The sequence below is a fragment of the Tenebrio molitor genome, chromosome 1, assembly GCF_963966145.1.
Source record: "Tenebrio molitor chromosome 1, icTenMoli1.1, whole genome shotgun sequence".
NCBI classification, from domain to species: domain Eukaryota; kingdom Metazoa; phylum Arthropoda; class Insecta; order Coleoptera; family Tenebrionidae; genus Tenebrio; species Tenebrio molitor.
This window is the reverse complement of record NC_091046.1, coordinates 42154925-42172626: the sequence shown is the minus strand read 5'-3', so window position 1 is coordinate 42172626 and position 17702 is coordinate 42154925. Positions and strand designations below refer to the sequence as shown.

The 17702-nt window shown below is 40.9% G+C and overlaps 3 protein-coding genes across 5 annotated transcripts in view; 1 reads left to right on the top strand and 2 right to left on the bottom strand.

Annotated features, from left to right (window-relative positions):
* The first annotated feature begins 84 nt into the window (after positions 1–84).
* Pfdn1 (prefoldin 1) lies at positions 85–729 on the top strand. Its single transcript, XM_069049179.1, has 3 exons — positions 85–244; positions 296–408; positions 457–729. The coding sequence occupies exons 1-3, from the start codon at positions 215–217 to the stop codon at positions 677–679; spliced, it is 366 nt and encodes a 121-aa protein (XP_068905280.1). The 5' UTR covers positions 85–214; the 3' UTR covers positions 680–729.
* On the bottom strand, positions 649–10723 carry Polr3A (RNA polymerase III subunit A). Its single transcript, XM_069049095.1, has 19 exons — positions 10550–10723; positions 10366–10501; positions 9892–10315; positions 9689–9842; positions 9544–9633; positions 9306–9483; positions 8791–9251; positions 4285–4396; positions 3823–4020; positions 3312–3700; positions 2949–3262; positions 2739–2896; positions 2455–2563; positions 2231–2399; positions 1902–2177; positions 1580–1828; positions 1191–1529; positions 974–1142; positions 649–921 (listed from the first exon to the last, which is right to left on the bottom strand). The coding sequence occupies exons 1-19, from the start codon at positions 10591–10593 to the stop codon at positions 721–723; spliced, it is 4170 nt and encodes a 1389-aa protein (XP_068905196.1). The 5' UTR covers positions 10594–10723; the 3' UTR covers positions 649–720.
* Positions 10724–11695: 972 nt separating this feature from the next.
* The window catches only part of LOC138131805 (UNC93-like protein), a 31022-nt gene continuing 25015 nt past the window's right edge, over positions 11696–17702 (bottom strand). For all 3 annotated transcript variants that reach the window (XM_069049028.1, XM_069049036.1, XM_069049022.1), the window contains exons 4-6: positions 15800–16230; positions 12967–13303; positions 11696–12413 (exon numbers count right to left, since the gene is read on the bottom strand). In XM_069049028.1, the coding sequence (XP_068905129.1) occupies positions 12972–13303; positions 15800–16230 (763 nt within the window). In that variant the 3' untranslated portion in view covers positions 11696–12413; positions 12967–12971. The remainder of the gene's footprint in view (positions 12414–12966; positions 13304–15799; positions 16231–17702) is intronic.

The following is a 17702-nucleotide window of genomic DNA, read 5'->3' as shown; positions in this document are numbered from 1 at the left end:
AACGTCAATTTACGATTTTGAAAGATAAACATAAGGTTTCCTGTACGTTAGATGCATAATTTGAACAAAAATTTCGAAAAAACACCAAACATTTTTATATTGAAATATCGCGAAGTTGGTAGTGGTGTCTGTCACTTGTGTTTTGCTCCAAATTTCCTAATTTAGAAATTATAGTCTCATTGCCTTAAAAATAATTAATTAATTGCTTTCAAGCATGTCTAAGGTGGATATGGAATTAAAAAAGGTATATTTTGCTTGACGGCTACGATTGTAGTTGTAAAATTCCCAATTTTAGGCCTTCACAGAGCTGCAAGAAAAGCAAATTGACACAGCACAAAAATTGCGCATAGCAGACTTACAAATAGAAACTTTACAGAGAAATAAACAGCACGCAGCTTTTACAGAAAGGTAAAGCCCGAAACATGCGTTCTTTTTATGTATCTATTGATTTAACAGGGAAATTTCTTCACTGGAAGAGGGCACCAAGACTTATGAGTCAGTAGGTCGAATGTTTGTTCTCACACCCATAGATCAAGTCAAGGAGAGTTTGCAGAAGAAGCAAGCTCTGTCTGAGGAGAAGATTAAGGTGTTGGTAAATAACATGGCATATTTGCAAAATAGTTTAAAGGATGCAACAAATAGCTTGCGTGAATTAGTACAACAGAAAAAAGAATCTTAGTTTATTTGTTTTTAATGTAACATTTCTATAAAATACATATTTTATTCAGCCATAGCAGTTTCAAATAGTAACGGTTCCGACTGTGGATTCTCCTCCACATGCATGGGCTTGTGGAGTAGTTTGAAAATTCCTGTACCTATAGGCGCTGGCATCCCCATTATGATATTTTCCGAGACTCCGTTAATTTTGTCGGTTTGTCCGTAATAGGCCGCGTCGAACAAGTGATCAGCCGTTTTTTCAAACTACAAACGAACAATTAGCATACAACAGTAACTATGTAATAAAAATACTCACTGAAGCCAAATTGAGAATAGACTGTTTCATTTTAGACAGTCCGTAGCGCGTGATCCCCAAAACCTCGCCCGTGTGCGTCATCTGAGCCGCCAACAACATGATATGTCGGTAATCGACGCTCATGCCGTGATTCTCCATCACCATTTTAATCTCGGACATAATCGTCTCCCTACAATTGTTCAAATCAAACAAGAAAAACAATCCCGACGGCACAAACCTCGCCGCTTCGATCCCCAACGTGTTGGCAACCTCGATGATGTTGTTAGACACGGTTTTCGTCCCCTGGACGCCGTACGTGGCGATAACCTCCCTCAGATTGTCGCCTTCGACGCACAAATTGTACACCGTGTCGCCACCTTTCGCCTCTTTGGCTATCACAGCTCTGTTGACCGTCGGCAACCCTTTCACCACGACGCTCGGTATTTTCGCCTTCAGCTCGTTCAACGAAAAGTTGTACCGCATCGAGTGTTTGTTCCCGCTCGGGTGCACCGTTATGATGGTTTCGCTTTCGACTCGCACCTCGGTCGGCTTCAGTTTCAACTTTGAAGTGCAAATACTGAAACGACTTGTTAACACCAAATCGAACGAGAAATCACGTTGGCACACCTGTATCGCACCGTCTCCGCGCTGATTTCCAACCTGAGCAGTTTAATCCTGTCGTAGTTCAGCTGGATGAGGAGGAAACTGTCGTATTGCGTGTAGATCTCGTCGATGAACGACGCCACTTCTCCGAGGGTGGTCCTTTCGATTCTCGCTTTGACTTCTCGGGCGAAGCCGATGTCGCGCGGGTCGGTCAAACTGGCCGTGATGATCGGTGTGCTGATGTGCTTACTCGCGTTGATGATTTCTTTGATCCTGCACAAATATTTTCAACGATAAGTTTCTTACAAGTCGGTCACGTGACAACTGTCAATTTTGACATTACTACCTGGGAACTCCTTGTGTGATGTTCATGCTGGCCACGCCGGCGAAATGGAACGTCTTGAGAGTCATCTGAGTGCCCGGTTCGCCGATGCTTTGTGCAGCTAAAGCTCCCACCGCCGTTCCCGGTTCTATGATGGCTCTGATGTATTTCTGTCCGCACGTTTGCAGAAACGTCACCAACTGGCTGCAAGTCAGTCTTTCTATCTCTTTGACGACGTCGTGGTCGCCAAACTTCTTTTCTATTTCCTCCATTCGGTCAGCTATCTTATTCATAAAATCCCTACAGAAACACATATTACACTAAACCGTCATTTACCAAGTGCAAATACTAACGTGAGTTCCGTTCTAAATTCTGGGCTACACTCGTTGAGGGCGTCCGTTTCCAAAAACGTTTTCGTTGCTCTTCTGATTTGGTGGCCGTTTAAGGCGATTTCGTCACGATAAGGACATCTTGCCTGGACATGCCTCAAGACACGCTCAAAGTCTACTGGACAATCTTTTCCTACCAAAACAAATGTAAACTTTGTGCACAACAAACGCTCAAAACATTACTCTACCTTCCATGTAAGTAGGATCTAAGCTGTCACAACCGTAATTAACTTGCACAATGTCCCCCTCAGCGTTTCTTACGGAACCGTCGTAATGCACCACCAAATCCTCCAACGACTAAAATAATTTTAATTTACCTATCTATTATTTTGTTCGATTTAATCAATCTTGACGGACGCTTAGAGTACGCTCGAAAAGAAAAGTACACATCACGTGGTGTCTGATTGTACTGGTCGCACGACCGCCCATGTACTTCTCAATCTGAACATACTCTACTGTTGGGACAATTTACCTTGACCAGCCTCCTTTGCATGTACCCAGTCTCCGCGGTCTTGACCGCTGTATCCACCAAACCCTCACGACCTCCCATCGTGTGGAAAAAAAATTCCGTGGGGGTCAAACCCGTGAAAAAACTGTTCTCGACGAAACCCTTAGCTTCTGGAGTTTTGGCTAAAGCAAAATTAATTTTTCTTTGCACGATCCAAACTGTTGCTGAACTCACAGTGATGTTCGAAGTGTGGCAGCGACCGGTTTTCGAACCCGTCTGGTACTCTTTTGCCGTTCAAAGCTTGCTGCCCCACGCAGGCGATCATCTGAGAGATGTTAATGAAGGAGCCTTTGGACCCCGACAGCGCCATGGTGAGAGGACTGTTCGTGGGGTGCAGCTCCGCCAGACACGCCTGACCTGCGTGCTCGCGAATAACCGACAGCTCCTTGAGGATGACGGCTTCGAGGGTCTCCTCCACGGTGCAACCTGGTTGGGTCGGGAGGCGACCTTCTGCCATCTGGCGGATGTATCCGTCGCACTTCGAGTACCTGAAAGCTTCAGATTAGTCTTTGTCCGAGTTGGGACGGTGGAGCCAACCCCTCGTCCAGCAAGTTCTGTTTCCTCCGCAACAAGCTCCGGCTGGGAGTGACGTCTCCCACTCCGATTGAAAAACCGGTGTTGATCAGGTAGAAAGAAGTGAGCTTGGCCAGTCTCCACATCGACTTTATGGCGTAATCTTGGCCGAAGTCTCGCAAGATGACGTAGAAAATGTTGCTGCCTTTGCTTCCGCTTCCGAGATGGGTCTTGTCGAGGGTTCCGGCGATCAGTTCCGAGTTCCTGATCAAAACGTAAGAGTCTTTCACGCACAACTCTCTGTTTTTGGTGTAGGCTTTGCCCTTGGCTTCCAAGTTCGCTTTGACCGGACATTTTCTGTTGGGGCGGAAAATGAGGCTGCAGATTTGCTTACCGGACCACAGGCGTCTGGGCTAAACATGACAGTCATTTATGCAACGTGTGCGCAAAGCACTTTTTTTTTACAAGTGGGAAGTTTACACACACGACCGCAGCGAGTCTCTCAAGTGCCAAGGAATAGTGTTTTGTTTCTTACCTTTAGGATGCAAGGTGTGGGTAGGTGGATTTGCATGTGTGTGTCAGTATCCGCCAGTAGCGACCCTGCCAACTGACAGGCTTGAGTGTAGTCCAGAAAAGTGTCTTTCTTGGAGAGAAGATAACCCCCGGTCAAGAAATCTTGTGTGGCCGCGATCAAAAGCTCACCATTACGTGGTGTTACCAAATTATTTTTATTCTAAAAAGAACTCCATCCAGTAATACATTTTTCAACAATAATTATTTTATCGTATCATTACTCATAATACATAGTACATTAGTTACGCTGTCAGAATACGTTAGATACAATGATACGATAAAGCTTTGAATTAACTCGAATATTAGCGGTTTAAACAATCTCGAACGTCGCTAGGAGGATGCCTCGGCTGGCGCCTCGTCACTTCGCAACGTCCTCGATATTATAAATCGTATAATATTCTTGTAATATGAATAGCTATTATACCCCCATCAAGATCAGAGCTTCGGCTTTGGCTTCTTCGGTCTGGGGCAAGTGTAAGTTCATCTCGTCGCCGTCGAAATCCGCGTTGTAGGGATTGCAAACGCATTCGTTAAATCTACAATATTTCAAAACAAAAATAATTCTACTTGGACCACGACCTGCGGTATTATAACCGGCATGAAAATGTTTCCGAAAAGGAGACAATTTCCGCCGATGAGGGCGCCACAAAACGGGCGCTTCACGGTAAAATAATAATAAATGTGCAATATAACAAAGAACAATAACAACACTAAACACAAAAAAAAAACGAACAATAAGGAAAAGATTCACGAATTTAATTTCAAAGCAGCAATAAAAGAAAGAGTTTCTTGACTTCAAATTCAAAATGTCATTTGAACAAGAAACATTTTCGGTGACAAAAACTGGAGATGGTAAACTACCTGTGTTCGGTCAAATCAAATTAATAATTTTGGTTAAAAGTTAACTTTATGATTAACCAAACAAAAAGCCATTAAAGAGCCCATTTAAATTTGGAACTGTGAGCGTTAGTACCTCCACGACGACACGAGGGGGCTCTGACCTTTGCCACCAATAATTCAAACTTAGGGAGTTTTCATTTCTTGACCTTAAGTCCTTAAGTTTTCTGTAGTGGTAACGCTGTTCTTGGTGTGTACTGGTGCAGTTTTTATAAAACTTAAGAAATTTTTAGATGCTTTTTTAGCGTTTCCTGATTGTAAATATGGTCGAAGGTACGCATACAATTGATACCTAAAAGGTAAAAAAATTTAAAAAACTGCTTCTCTTTTAATTTTAGAGGTTGATATGCAAATGCGGCAGTTGCGATTACCAAAGAAAAGCAGAAACATGGTGAAATTCCCGGTGCGAGTGATTTATAAAACTGGAAAAGAATTCTACGGAGTCTTAAGAATTACAGCCGACACGATCGAAGTAATCCTTTTTGATGGAGAAGTGGATCCATTCTTCTTTACTGAAGATCACATAAATGGGTGCAATCCGTTAGGATTAAGTTTGAACTTGACAAGCAGCATGAGGCCACAATGCACAATAATTTTTAAAAAGAAGGTGGCTCGGTGGCCGCATGGCTGTCGGAGAAAGTACTCCGAGATCGCGGTCCCAATGCTAGTGGGTTCGAATCCCACCGAAGGAGGGAGGATTTTTTCAAAGGAAGGAACCTCCGCCGGGGCTGACGGTAGGGTGGTGGAAGGAAGAATCAACACTCTTTCGGCCACCACCGCGAGGTCAGCACGGGTTCGAGTCCCGTCGGGAAAGGCGCCCATGGGTGTATAAATGTTGTTGTGTATGTCTGTGAATGTGAGGTGGAATGGGCGTGGGTGGCCGGGGAAAGTGCCCCGGAGCCCCGTCGCATCACCTGAAGAAAGGATATGCAAAGAAACAAGGAAAATGAATTGAAAAAACGGCCGACCGAAAGGTACCGTAAAAGCCGTATGGCAAAAAACGAGAATGGCAATTAAAAAAAAAAATAAAAAGAACAGAAATTTCAATAGAGCCTTAACCGCTATCAGCACACTATTCACGTTGGGAAACATTCTAAGCCCCCATGAAATTAATAATTGTATTTTTTGCAGTGCTTCCACAGATTATGAGGAAGAGGAATTAAGAATTGCAATCGAAAATGAGGAACATGCTCCAACTACATCCTAGTAATAATACGAGTATGTAGTAATAAAGTTTTTCATTTGCGACTTTCTTGTTATTATTCAACCTTTTTGGCTGATCACAAGAGGGCTGAGAAGAGTGGTTTCTAAATGCCGCACAGTGGGATAAATGATGAAAATAGTGGCCAATACCTCAAAATATAATTTTTGGTGATTATTTCCTTCACGTGTTTAGCAACCAGTTGCGTGACAACTATTGACCAATCAAAACGAGAAAACAAAAAATTACCCAAATAATCCGATAAAAAATGTCGGTACATACCTGATTTTTTTTTTTAATATTTTGAATAAAAAGGATTGGAAACAATGCGTTTGTTTTCATTCTATTCAGGAAATAATCAGCCGTATACCCCTCGTGCAAAATTTTAATATCGGCAATTTTTTTGCTAATGAACTCAAACATCCATAAATTATTCGGTCAGAAGACCAATTATTATCAAATAAAAGCCCTCGACTTCGTCTCGTGCTCTTATTTATAAAAAACCACTCCTTCGGCAGAACACCAGCCGCGAACGAGGATGTCATTATTTCAGACAGAGGTGTAGACAACGATATAGCGCAATTTTTTAGGAGTTTTGCTGACATTGTTTAGCAAAACTTTTATACTATTTAACAAGAGTTTTTATCTCCGCCATAATACTCTCGTGTCAAAAATGGATTACTCCCTAGAATTCGAACTTTTAGGGAAATAACGTTTTTCATGTTGTGTGTAACTAGAATTTTCAAAAGCCTAAGGTTGGTTACTTTGAATTGAGAGATTAAATCCAAATATAACGCCAGTAACCAAAATTGATTGTGAAACGAAAAATCATCTATCACTTAGCGAGAAATTAGTCATTTGCAACTGTTACAATTAATTTGCTGTCTTACATTTTTGGGATATCTTTTGTTTGTCACCAGAAACCACATAGCCTCCAACCTAACCAAATTTATGGCAACCTAGTAACGAATATCCCTAAATCCTAGGGAATAATCCATTTTTGACACGAGAGTAGTAAACGTTACGTTGCATCGGTTGCAGAGCACTTTAATATTAGCAGACCGAGATTTGATAGATTCAACTTCTCTTTCACACAAAGTCAGACAACGTATGTGGATGTTTAATGAACAGCCATCACACTTAACGTGTGCCGCTTTTCCACTAACATCCTTAAAGCAGTGGCAACAATTAGCACTCATTGCACCTAATTAATATGCAAGAGGCGCACCCGCTTGTTATTTTAAATGTTTTTATAACGCAACGCTGTGAATCGCTAGGTACAAAAAACCCCAGAGGACAAAAACAACGGTAAGATACGGATCTTATCTGTCTCGTTGAAAAATGTATTTAAATACGGCAATAAATAAGTATAGGTGCTTTAGGTACTTGCGTAAAAACTTGCAAAAGTTGGATATGCAAAGGCACAAGTAATATCTGAGTCACAAAACGTCTGCAGCAACATCAAACGTGTGTGTTCAGCCAATCAGAGCGCTTGCTTTCATCCAATCAAAAATGTTTATCGCGGATAAATCGTCTTGCCAGTCTGTCATCTGTCAAAAGCGATTAAAATTGCATAAAAAGATAATTAACGTTAAAGTTTGTATTCTGGAATTAATCTTGCCAAAAATAACACGATGTCGTTGAATTTGGGCATTTTTATTCAAAGGTTAATCCCGCGCGCTAAAGCTCTCGGGCCTAACCAGAATAAAAATGCCCAAATTCAATTCGTAAAATTGTCAAAGCAAAAGGATTTCGTAAAATTGAAAAATTTATCCGATAAAAAAATTTGGTTTTGTTATTTTACCTTCGATTGAATCCTTTTTGCAATATCTTTTTGAACCATGTGATTTCAGTGGAGTGCGCACACGTTACGCCACTGGTAAGATTCTACTTGTCAGATTCGCATGACTCAGTGTGCTACTCTTAGAACGGGCGGACTCTACGAGATTTTTTAATAAGCTATTAGTCGTTTTAATAAATGGTACAGGTTCAGCAGTCTCACCTCCTTTTTGGAAATAAAATGTGGAAACTATTAACCGAAAAAAGTTGCAAGTTTTTCAAGAATCAATGTTTGCAAGTTTTTACTGGAAGCGGCGGACCAAGAGTGGATCATTCAGAAAGTTGTACTGATGATGGGCATATTCTATGGCTGTCGTTGTGATGAATTATATAAAATTGTTAGTTATTATTGGTATGTAATTATTTTTCAATAAACAAATTGTTTTTCACAAAATCGAATTTCAATTATGCGTGAGCAAAAGTGCGTGAGCGAAAGTTAAACCTTCATCCACTGGTAACCACTTTCTAGGGAGGTATCGAACAAAAAATTAATTAATACACAAAGGATATGAAAGTCCAGTGGGGGATGGATATTCCACCACTGAATTTACGTACTATTAAGAAAGATTTAAAGAAAATTTTAGAAAATTATAACAGGTAAAAACCCTTAAAAAAGCAAAACGTCCTGAACAAGCCAATATAGTTTTGCTTTTTTAAATATACCTTAAAAACAGGGTAAAATACTTAAAAAATAAAGTGTAGATTTTATAACTCAAACTACACTTTTGAACAAGCCGGTTATAATACACCAGGTCGTGACTTGGACTTTCAAAGTATTTAACAACCGATCAAATAAATTTGTTGTCAAGCAGTCCACGGTTTTCTTACATAATTTAACTCTTTCAACAGTCTCCAAAATATGTACGTATTGATGGTAGTCTGCTTCCGCTCTTTCGTTCTACACGAAATATTTGACAACTAATGAAGCTACGCCATACGTCAACGGAAACAAAAGCAAGCACCAGACCACTTGACCTCAAATGTTTTTGTTACCTGAACGTTCTGTGCTTATGAATCTTGGCCCGGTGCGCCATAATGGACAACTTGTGCAGACTGGGCTGTCGATTAAACAAAACAATATCGTTGTCGTGCAGATGTCGTTCCACCAGATCCCCCAATTTCAAGTCCTGGGCCAGCTTCTCTCTGTTTCCGTATTTGAGAAATTTCTTGAACGCCGATCCTTTCTGTTGGACGTAGTTAGCACCGGGCCACTTGTCAGGTCCGTTGATGACCAACTGCCTCATAGCGTCGATGTTCGCGTGAATCACTCTCTCGGGAAAAGTAAGAATTTTTGCGACGTGCATCGGAACACCGACCTGGTCGATTTGTAGAGTCGGGTCCGGTGATATCACGGTTCTGGACGAAAAGTCTACACGTTTTCCTGAAAGATTTCCCCGAAATCTGCCCTGTTTGCCTTTTAGGCGCTGAACGAGGCCGCGACCTGGCTTCTTAGGCTGAAAACAGCGCCATCTATAGTACGATAAGCGAGAGGCGAGTTCCTAATTTACCATCATGGCGAGGGGAACCCCAGACAGTTCGCTGTTAATGTACAGCGCCGTCTGCAACTGCAGAAAATCCCACCCTTCTTGATACATGTTCACGGAAGCGCCCGATAATTTGTGCTTCTTAATCACGTCGTTAATGAAAATAATCTCGGACTGTCTCATGGTCAGGTCATCCTCGTTCCTTAAAAAAAGATACAACGAAATCACGCGCAATACTTCATAATTACAATAAAAAACGTACGTTCCCGCTTTTAAATCGGATACAACGGAAGGTCTGATGGAAACAGGTGGTACCAACATCCTCGTAAAAATTAAATCTTTCGGTTGTGACCTTGAATTTGAAAAAGTGTCAATTTTTGTGATCAAAACTGAAATCGAGCATAAACCTGCGTCCGTCCATCGCTAGTAAAGGAATGTCGCTCTGCGGGATGCGTTCAAATAATTTCAAAACGTCAATGGGCGTGAGGATTTGTGACACGGTAGTCGCAGTTAGGGCGTTTTTTATTTCGGGGTTGGCTTCAATGGCGGCGCTGAATTTTTCTAAAACAACGCTATCACACAAAATGTTTGGATGAAATCCCACACTTACCTATATGTTCCTTCATTATTGCTTCTTTATCACCACTCCTATTTTTCTCACACATTATCTTCAAAACTGACCCCCCAGTGCTCCCTTTGCTCGCCGTCATCTTTTTGACAAACCCGTTCGTCTCTTTGCAATGGGGACACTTTGTCAGTTTCTTACACTTATCGATGATCTTCTTCCTGATGGCTCTTTTAGTCATGTAACTCAGATTTTCATTGGACAAACGGATTCTGTACTGCGTCTTGTCGGCCTCCGGGAGAAGGACGCGCGCGCAATGTTTGCATATCGTCTGGAGTATACAAATGATGCTCCGGAAGTATCCCACGTGAAAAACCGGCAGCTCCAGATCCACGTAACCAAAATGCCCGACGCACGAATTTATGTTTTTACCGCAAGTCTGGCACGGCGACTCTTTCGAGTTTGTTCCCTAAAACCAACTGTTGGGGCTAAATTCGCAAAAAAATTATTGTGACCTACGAGTCTTTTATCGAGGACTCCGTATGGGATCGGGGTGCGTTGGACGTCTTGGTTGTACAAATTTTTTGCAACGACGTGAATATGAGACTGCTGCTGCATCGATTCTGCACTCTCGACGCCGAAACTTACGTGCGAGCTAAGACAACGTGTTACAAAAGAGCCGGGGGTGTTGCGAAATACTTACATTTTTCTCGCGACGTCAGTCTCACGATACTGTTCTTTGGGCATTTTTATTTAAACTGTTTTGCACAACTGACACAAACTTAAAGGCAGGACCTTATTTACGCCAATAACTGTAAACATCACGTTTCACAACACATAACCTAACCTCTTTTAACTTGACATAACCTCAATCCGATGTAAACACTACAGTTGCAAAAGCCATAATTTTCATTAGATAGAATCGACTAGACAACCAGCAATACATTTTGGTACAAATGGACATCGATACAGATTTTAATCAAAAATTCTCTCAGGATTGAGCTCCTGGTTGGTTAAATGCCATCATCTTTGATCGTAATTTTAGTTAAGATAATTTTAGATTTTGTGCATAAACTGATGAGCATTTGCATTTTATGGTTATTAATTAATCTCTTTGTTTTTAAGGAATATTTATTACAAAACAACAAACATGCATGTTACCTAATGACCTAATAGATTGTTTGTTACAAGGATCTTGTATTTTCCATCGCCATATTTCTACAAAAAGCAGCCTATCATTATTAAAAAAAAATATACAAAAAGCTGACAGGTAGTAAACGTTTTCAAAATAATAATCTCCCGGCGTTTTGCTTTTAATTCCGAGAATCTAAAAATAAACAATTAACTGCGCGAAACAGGACAGGTCTGCGATTATAAAATTGACTGCGGGTTATTCCCCTAATAACAATTCATTAGAAGAATTATGTAAACACGAAAACCACTTAAGTCTGCTGCTAATTAGCAGTTATAGTTTCAACTCGTTTAACCTGTCCGTCTGCCACATATTTCTGCGAATTTATGTTATTTACATTGTGTCAAAAAAGAATAATTTCGCGCGTCGAGTAAACAGACTTTCTATTATTATCCTACTCCCAGGAGAAGTCTCCCGCTGGGATCTCGTTATGCAAATTAGTTTCGCGATTCATGGGGAAAGTTGTCGAGATTAATGGTGATGGTCTGAAATTATTTTGGCGTTTCGTAATCCCAATCAGTATTTATGAAGGATACGGCTGATTTATTCCGCAAAAAAAAGAGCGAAACTGCGGCCTTTCCAGAACAAATCGAAAAATAAAACGGCAGAGCCGCGTCTCGGGTAGGGAACTGTTCGGGGGTGGGGAATGAAGCACAGTTTAATAACTTAGAAGAATTTATTGCTACAGTATTGCTCATGGAATACTGAGTAAATTTACACTTAACGATTTAAAACCTACTGTTTGACTACGAGTAACACCTAAATATTTATAAACTATACTGTACACAATTATCTATAATTATCAGGAAAATAAAATAATATAAATAAAGTAACAACAAAACCACAAAATTGAAAATTCCGGTTTTGTGCGTATGCATAAAAAGCATTGAGTAAATATGTATAATAATTGCATTCAAATTCTTCGCACTAGAACATATACTGTTAAATTTGTCGCCATATTCATAAACAAATCAAAGATTTTCTTCTCGCACGACTGTAATGGCACTTATTAAATAATAAAAAAACAAAAATCCTAAACTGACATTGTTCAAGGCTAAAAAACACAATCAATCAACATGATGATTATCCCGGAAGATCGCATTGTTTATGAATAGAGCCAGAACCGCATCCGAAATGTAAGGCAAGTTTTTTGGTTTACCATCACAGACCGCAATGATAAATTGAGAAAAAACCGCTAATCTTAAGTCTCATAAATACGTATAAATTTGAAGTGTGTTAAACATTATTATGTACAATAACTGTAATCATATGCCAGTATGAAAATGGGCAAATACTGATCTACTACTGCATTTTTTGACAATAAAAAATGACGTAATTATGTGCACTGGTCCCGAAGCACTTGCACTCGAAGCATCTGCAACAAGAGAAAACATCGATGAATGGGAATCCTCTTACAACCAAAACAACACAATTTACATAGAATGGCCACCGAGGTCGGGTTTAATTGTTGCGCGAATTTTCCCACAAGAGATCAGAAAAAAATGTTGTCACACGGATACGTCCGAGGGCTGAGTCGCTGCTGCTGAATACTTTAACATATTAAACGCGGAAACGGTGGTGTCCTTGCGTTCAGCTCACCCAAATTGCCACCAATTACGGACGGAACATGTCTCATTTTCGCGCAAAAAATACTTCATTAAGCCGACACGATTCGGCCGGGCAACGATGAAAACCGTCAAGGACGATCCTAATCACCTTAATTGTCTAATTAATCACACCCTCGCCGGACAATCGGAATTCTTCCGGCGCGCGTGCGAAATTTATCGCGTTATTGTTTGCTTCTTCCGTTCCGACTCCTCGGAGGTAAAACAACAACAAATAGAGGTGATCTAAGAGCGCGTTCGGGCCAAACAGGATTCGATTTTTTGTGGTGATGTCACGAGCAAACTGGTATCGACCGCCCTCACCGTTTTTACAGATGTGTAACAATAATCTCGTCGTCGATGTCGTCTTTTTCGTCGTCGGTCTCTTCGGGCTCTTGGATGGCGGCTTTGTTGGCGGCCTCGAGGGCGGCAGCCCTCTTCTCCTTCTCCTTCTGCCTTCTGACCTTACGCATGTGATGGACCTCGACGATGGTGTACATGAAGATGCCGGTGAGGAGGATGCTCAGCTGGACGTAGAGCTTCATGCGAGCGCACAGATGGGTGGAGTAGGCGTAGGCGATCACGAAGCCGACGCTCTCCCACAGGCGGTAGTTGGAGAAGGCCGGTTCTTTGTTCCTTCTGAAGAGGGTCCCGTACAGACCTGCAACAACACACTCTCAGCAACAATGGAAAATTTTTGATCGTTTGCAAGGAAGGACGTTCGTTTTCCTGTGACGCGGCTGATGCAATCTAAAACCGATCATTATCGATTCGCTCGAAGGTATTCCGAGAATTGTACGGAGGAAGCTGTTATTAGCCGGTCGAGGGATCTTTGGCTAATAAATTTTGCTTTCCTGCTGAATCGCCACGACCGACTCCTCCGAAGGTTTGACCGCTTTCTTACGCGCGAATCTAATTAATTGAGATGCTTGTGAAGTAAAAGTGCGACTGAAGGTGAAAATACCAACAATTAGACGCTTAAAAATTCAGTAATTGGTCGAAATAGAAAACTTGAGAAAGTTCACACGTCAGTGCGGGGTGGACAATTTTCAAGTTGGCAACATTGTTCTTGACCTGACCTTTTTTGGGCTCATTTTCGATCCAACTGGATCGAACTTGTTTCTACGACAGTGATCGAACGCTCGATCATCAATCCTGACAAAGTGTTGGCTCAAAATCCGATAATCCGGTTGGTAAGAAAATGTCATTTGTCAATTCAGTTATGCCAACCTGACACTAACTGCCCACTAGATTTTCTTCTAAAGAAAATAATTTCACAGAGATGAACAAATTTGCCTTAATTGGTTCGCGATAACATTATCGAATATTGATCTAGATTGTTCGAATTAAAAAAACGCTTTCGTCAATTATGCGAATCAATCATTATAAAACCGGGTGTTATAAGGATAAATTAATAAAATCGAAAGTTAATTTATTACAGTGTTGTCGGATCGTAAATCAGTTACCATAGACAGAAAGCGTCAACGCAAAATTTCTGGAATTTTGATTAAACGCCACCTTCGGATTGAAATGTCAAATGAAATTACGCTGTCTGTCGAAATTAGATGATGATAAAGTTCTCACTTTAATAAATACCTCTGGAGATATTTTCTCTTTTGCAGATAAAATCAATTAAATTGTACTCGTTGACAGTTCAGTGACATTGACGGAATTCAAATATTTCTGTTCCACTACTTAGATAAAATCGAAAATTATTTGCAAAATCCGGCAGTTGGTACTAATGTGAAGAGGTTTCGTTTATTTAGCGAGTGTAGGTTATATTTTTCCGAAGAAATAGCCTGAGAAAATTCTTCCCAAATTCCAATAATTTTTGCTCTTCAATTTTATCAAATCTGCTTTTAAAAAGAAATTAACAAAAAAAATACAGTTCGTACTTGTTGGAGCACCACGATTATGATTTAATAAACGAAACTTTAAATAATATGATTTATTTCGAAAAGATTCAATTAATCAACGCGAGACTTGAAACACTGATTTAAACGTCCTCTTCTGTCAAATTATTTTGACAGGTGACTTAAAACTATTTCGCAGAAATGGAGACTGTAAATTCTGTCAGTGACAACTTTCGATAAGATTTGATCACAAATATTTAGGAATGCTGAATCAAAAAATATTTCGTCCATAAATTATCCTCGACAGACCCCACTCACCCTTCTTCTCCGGTGATACAAAGAATGACCTTTATTAGCATTAACATCACCTTTGGACATTTTTAAAGTTAAATTCTGTGTAGACGTTAATGCAAATGCAATCCGGGCATAGTTAACATTTAAATATATTCGCAGAATCGAAAACAACACAAAATATGTCTCGTTTAAAATTCAGAAGTTGGGAGCATTCTGCAAAACGAAAGAAAAAAAAACCACCAACGCAGTTTTATTTCGATTCTGAATAAACGCCATTTCCCCCACCGATGTGCTGGACCCGTTTTAAATTTCGATCAAATTCAATAATGCGATTTCGTCCGGTCCCAAACCAATAAAAACACGATTTTACACCGACTCCCAAGGCCGTGAAGAGATTTTTTCAATTACGTTCTGACATTGGCTTACTTTTCGGGTCCCATCTTTTTATTATTTATATGAATAACTGAAATTGTTGAAAACCATTAATTTAAAAAGTGTATAAAAGTGAGGCCGTCGTCTGGGGATTCTGTGTCACAAGATCTATTTAAAAATACTTTGGTCGTGTGATAAGGTTAGAAAAAAGACGCGTCAAGAACGTCCGTCATTATTTGTTACATAACTGGAGCGGAGAATCGTCCAGCGTCCTTCCAAGAATGTCATCTGAACTGCGGTTGCAGCTGAAACGTGCGTCGATGCAAATGCCGACCTAGCCAACGCCACAGGCTCGGAGATTCCGCTCGAAACGATCTCCAATAGAGAACCGCGTTCGTCGACGTTCTGTTGCTTAGTCAGTAACCCGGCTACAAAGTCGCGGCTTGACCTGCTTCGCCCGGAGCCAAAGAGGGAACCAGTTACGGCCGGTTGAGCCGCCGGAGGCTCCGTCTTCGCCAATCCGACAGATGAAACATCGCACTCCAAAAGAGGATGAAGAAGTGCGTGCACCAGCAACAAATCATCCAAAACATTCAAAATCCGCGCCTTCTTTTAATCTAGTTCCTCTCGACACTCACCGTTGACCTGCGTCTGCCAGACGGCGTCGCCCACTCCCCAGAGCCCGGCGGCGATGAAGAACAGTATGGGGCTGGAAGGGTGCGGCCGCCACAGCAACAGCCACACCTGGAGGGCCGTGTGGACGACGGCGCCGAGCGCCATGATCGGCGCCCTCCCGATGTACTTCATCACGGAGCCGAAGAGCAGACAGCAGATGGCGTTCACCACGCCGAAGGAGATCATGACGTAGCCCACCGAGGGGATGCCCAGCGCGCACGACACGAATGCCTGGGTGAAGTCGGCCCCGATGAAAGCCTGCTCCATGCCTATCCAAATCGTTATAGGGATGAGCAACTGCTGGTAGGGCTTCTTCAGCTGGTATGCCGTGGCTGAGAGCAGCTGGATCGGGGTCATCTCGACGCCGCTGTTTCGTCGCTGCTTCTCGCCATATCTGAAAAAACAGAAGGGGTCAGTCGGAGTCGGTTCGAACTGGAACGGTCAGAGGAGTGATGTAATTTCCGAAAATGTTGCGTCCGTCGCCCGCCGCTCGGAGCTGTCTCTCTGGAGACTTCAACGATGGATGGGAAGGGTAGTGGAGAGAGTCGTTTGGGGAATCCCGATCTGGCGAGAAAAATGCATCTCCGAGGCCTTGAAATGGCGCAATTCGAGAAATGAGCAAGTGTTTGTTGCCGGTTACGTGTATGATTTCTTCATCTGCAGACGTATTTCTGCCAAAGCGCACAGTTTTTGCGTCATAATTTTATTATTGGAAACGATCGCCTGACAAGCCCACCTGAGAATAATTAAAAAACTTGATTCTAATTTCATCGTTTTCATGCCTTCAAGGATAGTTTTTTGCCACGTTATTATCCCAAGCATAAATTTTAAGATTTGCAACGAAAACTGTTTTTATTCCCGTCCGTGTTCAACTATTTATGACATTGTTGTGCCCAAAATTATCTATTAAAAGAACAACTGCAACAACAACTTTTTACTTAATTTACAAACTCAGTTTTATAATAATAACCGTGGACTGGGGACTGAGACACTATGACTTAGCGAGTCTACTTTTCATTATTTTATCACTGACACCATTCGTCTTCACTGACCGAACAATTTTTTGTGATTAACAAAAGCATCTTTACTTACAGATTACACATTACAGTAAGAAATATTTTTCTAGGGAAAAAAATAACGCGAGTACCTACTACGTACTTACAGTCAAAATCAAAAAACACCAACACCGCCTCCCAACCCAAAATTACAACCGGCAACGCTGTTTGGTGGAAAATGAAAAAAGTAAGTTATATACAGTGCATTCACATTTGTTTTAGACCAGAGTAGGCTATGGAAATTTGGCGAGTTGTATGGTAAGACTGTGGCTGAATGACAATATACATCATGTATAATATTTGAGGTTACACTTTCTTGTCAAAATTCATGACCATGTAGCCAAGCATTATCATTTTCCAATTAACTACATAGTTTCGAGGACTCAATAATATGTGTATTTAGTGATAAATGTAAATATTGCACAAATTTAAAACTAATTTACATTAATACTTTATAATAATGGCAAATTTGACACTGGCAGTTCGAACAATTTTGATTTTGTTATTTTGACATAACCTCGATACCAACATTTAAAAAAATTAAAATAGCCTACTCTGGTCTAAAACAAAAATGAATGTATTATATATCGCGCGTTGAAAGAAAATCTTGGGCTGGGGAGGCATTGGAAACCGTCAATTATTGTGCTTTTTTAAAGCGTAGATTAATTGGAGTATGTTGACAGCTAACCTAAAATTTAGAGCCAAAAAATCTTTCTTTTCTTTCTTTGCAATGTTTTACATTAAAAATAGAATAACTTAACGATTCCTATTCTCGAAGCAAATAAATATTAAAGGGCACCCTTTGCTGAAA

Excerpts from the sequence above, each read along its gene's own strand:
- Pfdn1 (XM_069049179.1), top strand. The coding sequence starts at position 215 with ATGTCTAAGGTGGATATGGAATTAAAAAAG. Across the intron at positions 245-295 it reads TGGATATGGAATTAAAAAAG|GCCTTCACAGAGCTGCAAGA; the intron begins GTATATTTTGCT and ends TCCCAATTTTAG. Across the intron at positions 409-456 it reads CACGCAGCTTTTACAGAAAG|GGAAATTTCTTCACTGGAAG; the intron begins GTAAAGCCCGAA and ends TTGATTTAACAG.
- Polr3A (XM_069049095.1), bottom strand. The coding sequence starts at position 10,593 with ATGCCCAAAGAACAGTATCGTGAGACTGACGTCGCGAGAAAAAT. Across the intron at positions 9,634-9,688 it reads CTAGCGATGGACGGACGCAG|GTCACAACCGAAAGATTTAA; the intron begins GTTTATGCTCGA and ends TTCAAATTCAAG. Across the intron at positions 1,829-1,901 it reads ATCACACAAGGAGTTCCCAG|GATCAAAGAAATCATCAACG; the intron begins GTAGTAATGTCA and ends ATATTTGTGCAG.